This window comes from Branchiostoma belcheri, unplaced genomic scaffold, assembly GCF_001625305.1.
Source record: "Branchiostoma belcheri isolate BF01 breed outbred unplaced genomic scaffold, Haploidv18h27 scaffold68, whole genome shotgun sequence".
NCBI classification, from domain to species: Eukaryota; Metazoa; Chordata; class Leptocardii; order Amphioxiformes; family Branchiostomatidae; genus Branchiostoma; species Branchiostoma belcheri.
Window position 1 is genome coordinate 1,361,566 of NW_017804331.1, and position 11,436 is coordinate 1,373,001.

The 11,436-nt window shown below is 39.3% G+C and overlaps 1 protein-coding gene across 1 annotated transcript in view; it reads left to right on the forward strand.

Moving 5' to 3' along the window:
- The window catches only part of LOC109484053 (brother of CDO-like), a 31,710-nt gene that overhangs the window by 4,098 nt on the left and 16,176 nt on the right, over positions 1–11,436 (forward strand). The window contains exons 2-5 of the mRNA XM_019787246.1: positions 4,818–4,925; positions 7,200–7,493; positions 9,091–9,237; positions 10,770–10,910. Coding sequence (XP_019642805.1) covers positions 4,832–4,925; positions 7,200–7,493; positions 9,091–9,237; positions 10,770–10,910 — 676 coding nt within the window. The 5' untranslated portion in view covers positions 4,818–4,831. The remainder of the gene's footprint in view (positions 1–4,817; positions 4,926–7,199; positions 7,494–9,090; positions 9,238–10,769; positions 10,911–11,436) is intronic.

Consider the following 11,436-nt stretch of genomic DNA (forward strand, 5'->3'; position numbering starts at 1 on the left):
TGTGTGTTTGAGAGAGAGAGAAATAGAGAGTGTGTGTCAGCATGTGTGTGTGTGGTGTGTGTGTTGAGAGACAGAGAAAGAGAGAGAGTGAGCGTGTGTGAGTGTGTGTGTGTGTGTGTGTGTGTGTGTGTGTGTGTGTGTGTGTGTGTGTGTTTGAGAGAGAGAGAAATAGAGAGTGTGTGTCAGCATGTGTGTGTGTGGTGTGTGTGTTGAGAGACAGAGAGAGAGAGAGAGTGAGCATGTGTGTGTGTGAGTGTGTGTGTGTGTGTGTGTGTGTGTGAAAGAGAGAGAGAGAGAGAGAGTGTGTGTGTGTGTGTGTGTGTGTGTGTGTGTGAGTGTGTGTGTGTACACGCATGTGTGTGTGTGTGGGGGGGTGTGTGTGTGGGTGTGTGTGCACGTATGTGAGTGTGTGTGTGTGTGTGCACGCATGTGTGTGTGAGTGTGTGTGTGCACGCATGTGTGTGTGAGTGTGTGTGTGTGTGTGTGTGCGTGCGCAACTCTCACTTGCTCACTTGCAGACATCTTCCTCAGAGCTTTTGACTGGAACAAAATATGTCTGCGTTTGATGAAAGTGTCTTACAGACATCAAAACATCAGCAAGTGAGAATTTATACTGGTTGTATAAAAAGAAACCCTAGTCTCCCATGCCTTACCTTGACCAGATTAAACTACTTTTGGAAGTTTGAACTTTGATTCTGAAAAGTTCAGTCAGGACTCAGGATCAATAATGAGCTGTTTCCCCCTCTTCCATCCGTATCGCGTTTCCTTCCTGTGTACCATAAGGACGGAATGAGTAGAATTCTTCCCCCAGTAGAACCCATCAGAACTGGATTCGCATGGCTGAGAACTGGGGCCGTGGTGTTGTGCTTTATTACTTCCAGTAAGGAGGTTATGGTTTCCAATCGGTTGGACCTAGGAAAAAAATGTTGTGTTTCCTGTTTCCCTGACCGACCCTAGAAAAAATGCAGACTCTACAAAAAGCTGCCGACCCTGTGTGTGTGTGTGTGTGTTTGTGTGTGTGTGTGTGTGTGTGTGGACCCCTGCAAGGGGCATAAATTTTTCAAGCTGATTGCTCTTTTTTAGCTCCATGATCTGAAACCTGACTGATAAAATGGTTTTCCAACATTGACATTGAAACTAAAAGTGTCCTCATGCAAGTTTTACTTTGTTAAACTGTATTGTATAAGTTGGATCACAAGTTGGATCACTAGAGATTGCCAACGTCTAATAAAAAAAAGGTTGTCCGTTTTGCTTATAAACAAGACTCTTCACAAAAGCATGCAGGTATGTCCTTGCCAAGAAAAGAAAAGAAGCAAGGATATTTTGGGAAAGATCTTGGTTCAGATTCAAACTCTGGAGATATTTTAATTAAGAATTTTTAGTGGGGGAGGGTGGTAGGAATTTTTATTCATCTATTTTATCTAGGTATTTCTGTGATGGAATTTTTGTAGATTCTTATCATTTCATGATGGTGGGAAAGCAGGTGGAGAGTCAGTCAGAATACTGGGTTCACATACCCTTTTCCGTAGAGCGTAATCGGCCGTTTTAATTCTACATAGAGCGTAGACGGACAACTCTAATTCAACGAGGAGCGTAATTGGCGCATCTTGCGTAGAGCGTGATTCATCGTTTTGATTGTAGCTACCTGGAATTTATGGTAAAACATAATTGAGGAGCATGAAACTGAATTCAGCATAATACATAGCCAGCTCTCAAAATTTAGCATACGGCGTTGTCGGGACCCCCCCCATACAGGCCCTCATACATGAGTCAGTCAGTCATTCATTGATGACACAGAAAGCTATATTTTACTGTCACAAGTGTCATGATACTAGTATATTATGTGGCCAGGCTCAATCTTGATCAAATCATAATTTGTTTTAAGTAGTATTTTATAGTGGTATTCTTCAGTGAAACTTGGGTGAAAGAAAACCGATTCAATGCTTTTCTATTTCATGCCAACCAATAATACATAAAACCCATGTCATATCTGATAGCCATACATGTCATATACAAATCCAGACAGATATCCATTATTCACTGGGCTTCTTTGTTGTTTTAGTGTCGAACCACTTTAACAGAAAGGAGAAGTCATGTCACATGAGTGGTGGTGGTAATGGAGTGTCCACTTATTTTGCACACAATGTCGGTTTACAGTCAACACAGGGATACCCGGAGTCATCAATATTACTTTCCAAAAGTCACTTCAATCATACCAGCAGCAACACTCTGGGCGCTCTGCAGTTTTGTAAACAAATTTCACAAACTTCTTAAGTATAACCTGTGTTACGTTGATGAAGGTTGGACATCCAGGTAATTTCTGTTTCTGTATTTCGATGCCCTTTAGCCCAAAAGGCTAGTCTTCCAGGGTTCATACAGAAATAAAAGCATAAAAAAAGAAACATAATCTACACACTAGTTACAGAACATTAAAAGTTGAGTTCAAAACAATTTTCTAAAAGAAGTATACATGCAACCTGTGTAATGTGGATGAAGGTTAGACATCCAGGTAATAAGATATGCCCAAAAAACAGTTACTCAGGCAACTGGATATGATTTGGGAAGCGGGTGTTACCCATGTATGTTGAACAGGGTCTTTGTTGCCAGAAATGTTTTGTCAGGTCACACCTTGCAATAATTTTGAAGGATTACGGGAACATTATCAAACAGAGGAGTATCAAATTTGGTGCGGCTGGGATCACTCAGCCTTATGTAAATTCCAGTTCATAACTTTGATAGCCACATTACATATCCTGGAAAGAACACACTAATACTTTTGACTTGTGTCATTCAGGACTGGAAATACTGGGTACATATATACACTTTAGTGCACCCAAGATTGGAGCTGTGCACCTAATATTTTACTGGGGGGCACTGGTGCATCTAGTATTTACATGTAATTGTGCAGCTAAAGAAAGGTAGCTAGTTTACATCAGATTGTTCACATTTAAGTATCCAAAGATAACGAAATCTTAACTGTGTTACTTCCACGTGCTTAGATTTTAAGTTATCTATAGAATTATCTGATTCAAGATATGAAAAGAGGCAGTCATGTTTGTAATAAGGTTTTCCTGCCATTCTACTTCATTTTGTTGTGCACCCAATATCTTTCCAGTGTACTAAGATTTTTCGGTTAGTTGCACCAGTACCTATTCCCCGAAATGAATTTCGAGCCCTGGTCAGAATAAGGTGTGTGTGCCTGTGTGTGTGCATGCGCGTGTGCGTGCGTGTGTGTGTGCGTGTGTGTGTGTGTGTGCGTGTGTGTGTGCGTGTGTGTGCATGAGTGCGCGCGCGTGTGCGTGTGTGTATGTGTGTGTGCGTGCGTGTGGGCGTGCGCATGTGCGTGCGTACGTGTGTGTGTGTAGTCAGTCTGCGAAGCTGATTACATGTTCCTCATGGAGGGAAATGTGCAGCAGACTGTTTCAAGAGCCTGTTTCCAGGCTGGGGCATTTCTAGTGAGAGGGCACGTCTCAGGTTTCACAGAGTTTGACAGGCCATTTTCATACTGATTCGTAGGTCATGAACTCCTGCAATTAAATGTGCAAAGATTGAGTGTAACAAGTCGCTCGGTGTGATATAGCTAGCTGCAGCCGCGCCGCGTGTCTGCGAAGCTGGTGTGTTACACCGGCTATACAGATACAGAAGCTGGTGTGTTACGCCAAAGTGCGGTTGTACCAGCTATACCAAAACAGATATAGATATAGGTTACAGTAATGCCAATTTTCTAAGTTACACTTCTGAATTAATTAGGTTAGTGGGTTTTCACAAAGAAAGAAAATAGTGGAATTACTGACTTGAAAACCAACCATTCTTCCACACACATGCATAGTATACACTGGGTACTGGTGTTCTAGATCCACATTAGGTTACAATTCCTGGTACATTGTACAAAATATTGGTCTTAATTTGTTTTTATACCCAGTAATTAATCTTTGGCACGTGTTTACATAGCAAGTACAATGGGTCCCATACATACACACATGTACAGTAACATGGACAGAATCACGTTTGTTACCTTTTGTTCATTGTGCTGAACAACAGTTTTGGGTGGGAGATATCTGCAGCTGTGGAACAGTATCGATTTCTGAGGAAACTTGACAAACATGCTATTGTGTTTTTAAAATAATGCATGGTTTCTTTAGAACTCATACATATATACAAGTATATACAGTATCAATCAGTCACTAGACTCTAGAAAATGACACTAGAGTCGCAAGCAACCTTACTGGATGTCTGAATTACACTGTGGTCAATGCAAGATATCATTAGGCCACACCAATTTAATTTCTTGGTTAACGGATTGGCCCACTTCATTTTTTTCTGATTTGAAAATAAAAATAAAATCAACTGCAAAATGCTGATATTTTGACAGTTGAAAACAGTCCTTTTCTTCCTAGTTGTTACAGGAAATATTGATAAATATAATAAGGTGACTGTTTCAATGCAATGGTATCATTAAAAGTTCAAAATTCATTGTTTAAATTTTGAACCAGCCTGGCGTGTTGACTTCATGGTTCCTATAGTACAATTTTGGGCCATAATAGGATGCCTAGGCCTGTTTTTTTTTTCATCCGCCCGCTCCATTATTTTTCTAGAAAAATCCGTTAACCAAGAAATTAAATTGGTGTGGCCTTAGTTTATTTAGCATTTGATGGCAAGCACGTACGAGGTTATAAGATCCTTTGCTTAATGACATAAAGCACACAAAATACAGGCTAAAGATATCATTAAATACAACTTGCTATAAAAAAGGTATTATTAAAACGTTATTACTTACACATTGCTAAACTTCATATGTGTTGTTTTCTTTTGCACAGGAGCTGCACTACCGATGGCAGTGGGAAGAGGTACTGAGGACCGGGTCCAACACAGGTGGTCTGTACTCACTATACTGGTGATATCTGTACTTCAAGTCATCGCAGAAGGTGAGGAAGGCATTCTCTATTTATTATGATTCATATTAATATATGAAGTATGCAGTTAAAACTGTAGTTTCCAACACAAGGGATCGGACGCCCAAATTTTTTACTGTTCAAGTCCAGTTATTCCTTGAGTCTTGACAAAGACTGGAGTAAATGTGGGTTAGTCCATTTTTGTGTGTTGGAAATTACAGTTTTTATAATAACTTCTACCTACACAGATGAGCTTTGAAGATAAGGCATTGTTGTCATGTCCAACTCCTATATCTGCCTACATAGGTCAACTTCTTTATAATTCATTCCAAAAGTTAAACCAAATCATCCATACATAAAACTATATTGTAAGTCTAATACTGTTATTGATAATATTTTGTAGTTATGATTCTATCTAGCTTGCGTGTTACGCTGAAGGGCGGTTATACCAGCTATACAGATACAGAAGCTTGTGTGTTACGCTGAAGGGCGGTTATACCGGCTATACAGATACAGACTTCTAAGCTGGTGTGTTACGCTGAGGGGCGGTTATACCGGCTATACAGATACAGAAGCTGGTGTGTTGCGCCGAGGGGCGGCTATACCAACTATACAGATACATAATTATTATACTATAGATCAGCGATCAGCCTTGCAGTATAGTGGTTTCATAGTTGCTGGCATCCATTGCACCATGTACAATTGTCGAGCAATAAATTTTGTTCTCTTTTGGAAAACACCATTCTCCGCCCAGTTTAGGACACTGCTATGTCCCTCCAACATTGTGCGCAATGTCGACTCAGATCCAGAATCAGATCCACTTGCATCTGTTCAGTACAATTTGGCCGGTTGAAACCGCTGACATTCTGGTTGGGAGCACATTTACTTGAAAACAATATCTAGCTAGAGTCGGGAGCCGGCATACCTCTGCCACTTTTGGAGCGTAGTTCCTCCATGTGGCATTTCCCTGCAGTATATTAATCCGCAAGTTTTATGCCAAATTACGGAAGTGCTACAAATGTAGCTGAAGAGTATCGTTCAAGTGTGACAATATGTTTGTAAACTGATACGTTATAGAAGGCATGTGTCATATTTTTAGGAGGTCGACACATTCATTCCAGTCCTTGTGTCGGACGTGATTTCTGTGGCTGTCCAGATTATATAAGGCCACATCAATTTAATTTGTTGCTTCTCAGATCGCCCTGTCCATTTTTTTCTGATTTGAAAAAAAAAAAAATTTTGTTCTAAATTAACTGCAAAATGCTCAATGAAAGACATATTTTGGTCCCAATGGTTGAAGAAAGTCTTTTTCTTCCTATTTGTTTAAGTTTTTCAATGTAACAATGCACTTTTGCCTCATTCAAAGTTCAAAATCTATTGTTTTAATTATAAACCAGCCTGGTATGTTCACTTCATGGCTCATATTGTAACATTTCCGGCTATCATGGGGTGCCTTGGCCTGTTTTTTTGTTTTTTTTCGCCCTGTCGCTTCATATTTTTTCTGAAAAAATCCGAGAAACAACAAATTGGTATGGCCAAACAACAAAAAAATAAACAGTAGTTACTCCATCATCAGTCTTTCTAGAATATTAAATGCAAAAACAGAAAATATTTCTCCTCCAGTATATGGCAGTTATAACAACTGTTGTTATTGCCGAATATGACGATTTGACATGTTCATGTTGATTGGCAAAGTAATTACAACTCCAGAACTGCGTAATGTCTAAAGCAAAGGAATATTTATAATTAATATGAATTTTAGCAATGTGTAACAAATAATGTTTTAATAGCATTTTTTGATAGCGTGTCGTTGCATTTAATGATATATTGTATTGACTACATCGCAATGCAGGTATCCAGTAAGATTACCTGCGAGTCTGATGTTTAAAGTACTGTGTACTATGTGCTGTATATATGTCAGGGTTGGACAAGTCCTATTGCCCACTACTTGCCCAGGGCAAGTAAAAGTACTGTTCGGGCAAGTGAATATCCCCCCCCACTTGCCCGATTGGGCAAGTAAATTTTTTGGATGCAAAGTATAGCCCCTGCAGTATTTGACCAAGTTTCAAACAATTTTGATAAATGAAGCATCCAACATTATAAACTCTATTTTAAAAAAATAATTTCCTTTCTGTGAGTAAAATGCATAGAAATGCGTCGTATTTTGGGCAAGTGAAAAGTTGGTTCGGGCAAGTGGAAATGACCATGTACTTGCTCGATACGGCAAGTGGATATTTGAAAACTTGTCCAACCCTGTATGAATGTGTTCTAAATAAACCATTCATGAATTAATTTACTATTTTCCAGAGTCACCACCAAAGTTCAATGTTGAACCCGAAACGACCACACAAGAACCCGGGAGCAAAATAAAACTTCGGTGCTCCGGCAGCCCGCACGGGGCGAAACATTCCTGGTACTACAACGGTCTGCCTCTCAGCTCCAACCCGGTACCCGGCGTCTTCGTACGGAAAACGGGAAAGAAACTTGTTATCGAGAGATTCCAGAGGAGCGCGAGCGACCGGCATGTGGGGATGTACCAGTGTGCCGTCACGTCACGGGCAGGGTCCATTATCAGCCCTCCGGCGTACTTACATTTGGCAGGTAAGGAGCATTTCTTCCTCTTCTTCTTTCATACTGCTTAGCCCAAGGCCTAGGAAAAATGTTGTATAAGAATATTATCCTGTTTCAGTCCTGAACAAATTAGGGTTGGTAGGTAGGGATTTTTTTTTAGACTTCAGTGATATCTATATGGGGGTCCAACTTATACAATACAGTTTAACAAAGTAAAACTTTCATGAACACACTTCTATTTTCAATGTCAATGTTAGAAAACCAATCGTACACCGTTTTATCACTCAGGTGTCAGATCATGGAGCTAGAAAAGCTCGAAAAATTTATGTCCCTTGCAGGGGTCCACCCCCCAAAAAATTGTAGGGTCAGCAGGTTTTTCTAGGGTCGGTCTGGAAACAGGAAACACAACATTTTTTTTTTCCTAGGCCCAATAGCAGTTGGATTATTAGCAGCTGCACATGTGTTTGATTACAGAATTTCCGGTACAAATAAAACAAAGGGAAATGAAAGTAGGGGCACTAAGGAACCTAAATAACTGACTCTGTGGGTTTAAAAGACGAGACAAGTGCATTTAGTCCATGAGTAATATGTACATGTTTTCTACATAACCTACATTTATTTTTTTAGATGAAACTAGATAAAGCTTTAGATTGTGTGTACATATCATCTGACAGGTATTGAAATTTTGTTGTGTTATGTTTGTTGTGACATGCAAGCCAAAACCTTAAAAGTCAAAAGTCAAGAAACCGTGTTGCATCAATATAAAACAGTTAATAAAATTGTACAACATGATAAACACATTTTGCATGTTTGCTGTAACACTAGATTGTCCTGGCCAACTTTGTATACTCTAGGTTATATACTGCCTTTGTTGTTTTCCTTCAGAAATTGCCAAAATGCAAATAAATGACATATTATGGGCTTTTGCGAGTTAATGGCCCATTATGTAACTTTAGGACAATGCAAAATATTGTCATAGTATGTGAAGAAATGACTGAAAAATCGATCTTTTTGTATGATAGGTTGTATGATAAGTTGACTTATTCCTTTTGTAATCCAGAACAGTATTCAGGGAGAAAAAATAATCCTCGTTGTTCCATACAGACATTTTTAAACCTTTCAGTATGATGCAGGGTGACTGTTTCCATCTTCTGTAATCAAATGTTAACTGCCTCTTTTCTTCCCTTCCTTCAGAAATTGCCAAGTTCAAATATATGACATATATGATGGGCTTCTGTGAGTTTAGATGTTTAGACGTGATACATACTAAGAGAACAAGAAATAGCCATGCCTTCAAGTACCAGAGTTATCAACCAAGGATTGAGGTGTTCAAGAATTCATTCTTTCCTAGAACTGTCGCAGAGTGGAACTCACTGTCACCAAGTACAGTAGGGGCATTGTCAATAGATAGCTTTAAACAATGTCTAGAGCTAGAAGTTCAAGGGTTAGGTGTAACAAGTTGATCGGTGTAATATAGCCAGCTGCCGCCGCGCCACGTGCCTGCGAAGCTGGTGTGTTACGCCGAAAGGCGGTTATACCGGCTATACTGATACAGATACAGATGATGCAAGGTATTGTTGCCAGCTTCTGTATTTCAGATACTAACTTCCTTTTTTCTTTCTTTCAGAAATTGCCAAGTTCAAGACGGATGTTCCGCAGAAGGTTAAAGTATTACAGGGCAACACTGCAATAATTCCCTGTGTGCCTCCTGTCAGTAAACCAGCAGCTAGGGTACAGTACAGGCACGAGGGAAAATGGATAAAAAACAGTACAGGTACAGTTTTACAGTTTTATTAAGAACTCGTATTTCCCCAGAACTATCGTAGACTGGAACTCGTTGCCACCAAGTACAGTTGGGGCATCATCACTAGAAAGCTTTAAACAACTCCTGCAATCAAATGTGCAAACATTGAGTGTAGCAAGCTGTTCGGTGTGATATAGCTAGCTGCCGCCACGCCGCGTGCCTGCGAAGCTGGTGTGTTACGCCGAAGGCCGGTTATACAGGCTATACAGGTACAGAAGCTGGTGTGTTACACCGAAGGGCGGTTATACCGGCTATACAGATACAGAAGCTGGTGTGTTACGCCGAAGGGCGGTTTTACCGGCTATACAGATACAGAAGCTGGTGTGTTGCGCAGAAGGGCGGTTATACTGGCTATATCGATACAGATACAGAAGAAAATCATCCTCAGGCATGATGTACATGTACAACATGGCTGAAGCTGCACGATTTGTAGTACACTCGTATGTGAAAAAACAGCAAACAGACAAAACAGAAAACTCGGGCAATGCTGTACAAAATGACTAACTATGGCCATACCAATTTAATTTCTTGGTTAACGATTTGGCCGCTTCATTTTTTTCTGATTTGCAAATAAAAATAAAAATTCAGAATCAACTGCAAAATGCTCATATTTTGCCCTGAACAGTTGAAAACAGTCCTTTTCATCCTAATTGTTACAGTTATTCCATCTTTCAATGCAATGGTATTATTAAAAGTTCAAAATTCATTGTTTAAATTTTGAACCAGCTTGGTGTGTTGACTCCATGGCTCCTATCGTACCATTTTGGGCCATAATAGGATACCTAGGACGGTTTTTATTTTTATTTTTTTCGCCCGCCCTCTCCATTAGTTTTCTAGAAAAATTTGTTAACCAAGAAATTAAATTGGTGTGGCCTATGGTGGCCTACAAAGTAACAAAATGATAATGTGGAAACAAAGCAATTTATTTTGCCAGCACCACTCATTGAAAATACAAATGTATAGATACTGCTGTGCAGCTTTCTTGCCTTCATCTTACAAAGGAAAACTTGTTTCATGCTTGTTAAAACATAGTCTAGGTTTATATATTTTCCGGTGACAACACAAGCTTAAATTGTATGATGTCCATGAACTGATAATTATATATGCTTTTTAAAAGATGAGCAAGTTGAGATCATTGAAATCTTTTAAGTTATGTTACAGGTAGATTTAGATTGTTTTGTTATGTAATCTTCTTCCTTTCTCTATCTACATGTATGTGTACATATTGGCCAGGAGCCTGAATTAAATAAAAAATGTTAAACCAACATAAAAATCACCTGGATGCTATCTGAAACGTCTGACTGTTTATAAAATCATATCCAGTTTCTTCATCATCATCATCATGCCAGTTGCTTGAGTAACTGTTGTTTTTTTTGTGTACATGGATATACCAATGTACCTGTATGTCTAACCTTCACCAACGAAATATAAAAATCCTTTAGAACTATCTGTTAAAAATGTATAATATCTACAACATTGATAATTTCTGAATCTTGTTTCAGAACGTATATTGATAACACCGTCAGGGAACCTACAGATAGCAAACGTTACACTGGAGGACTGGGGCCTGTACAAATGTGCAGCAGTCAACCCTGTAACATTGCATCAGAGGGTCACCAATACATCCAAGGTTAAAATTGATGGTAAGTTTCCAAACATTTGTTTTTGAATCTAAATGATTTAGACTTGCCACATCTATTGCTGTTACATGTAGCACTGGAAATTTGCATATGCAGGTTATTGAAGTCGAAGTTGGAGATGTGTGAGTATTTCTAATGTCTACCTGCACCAGTCCATATATTGGGTTTACATGTATTTAGGCAAATGTGGATTTTAAGTTGCATTTTGGTACCACCTACATTTTGATTGAAGTGTGAAAGAAATACTGTATTTACAGTGGTTTCTGAATAGCTCATACTGTAATCCATACTTTCAAAACTCTTGAGTGGTGCAAGTAATTTTCAGTGTTGCATCCACAGTGCAGGTAAGCTGGAAAAAAAGTATTTAAAGTTAAAACTTTTGTTCCAACACAAAAAATTCTCTCACCTAGAGCTTTCGACCAGTCACTCTGGTCTTCCTCAGTAGACTGACCCAGTGAGGCTTGTCACGTGGCTTCTTTGAAGTGTGATGTCAACACTGGGTCAAAGGTATCTGGTAGACGATGTCGAC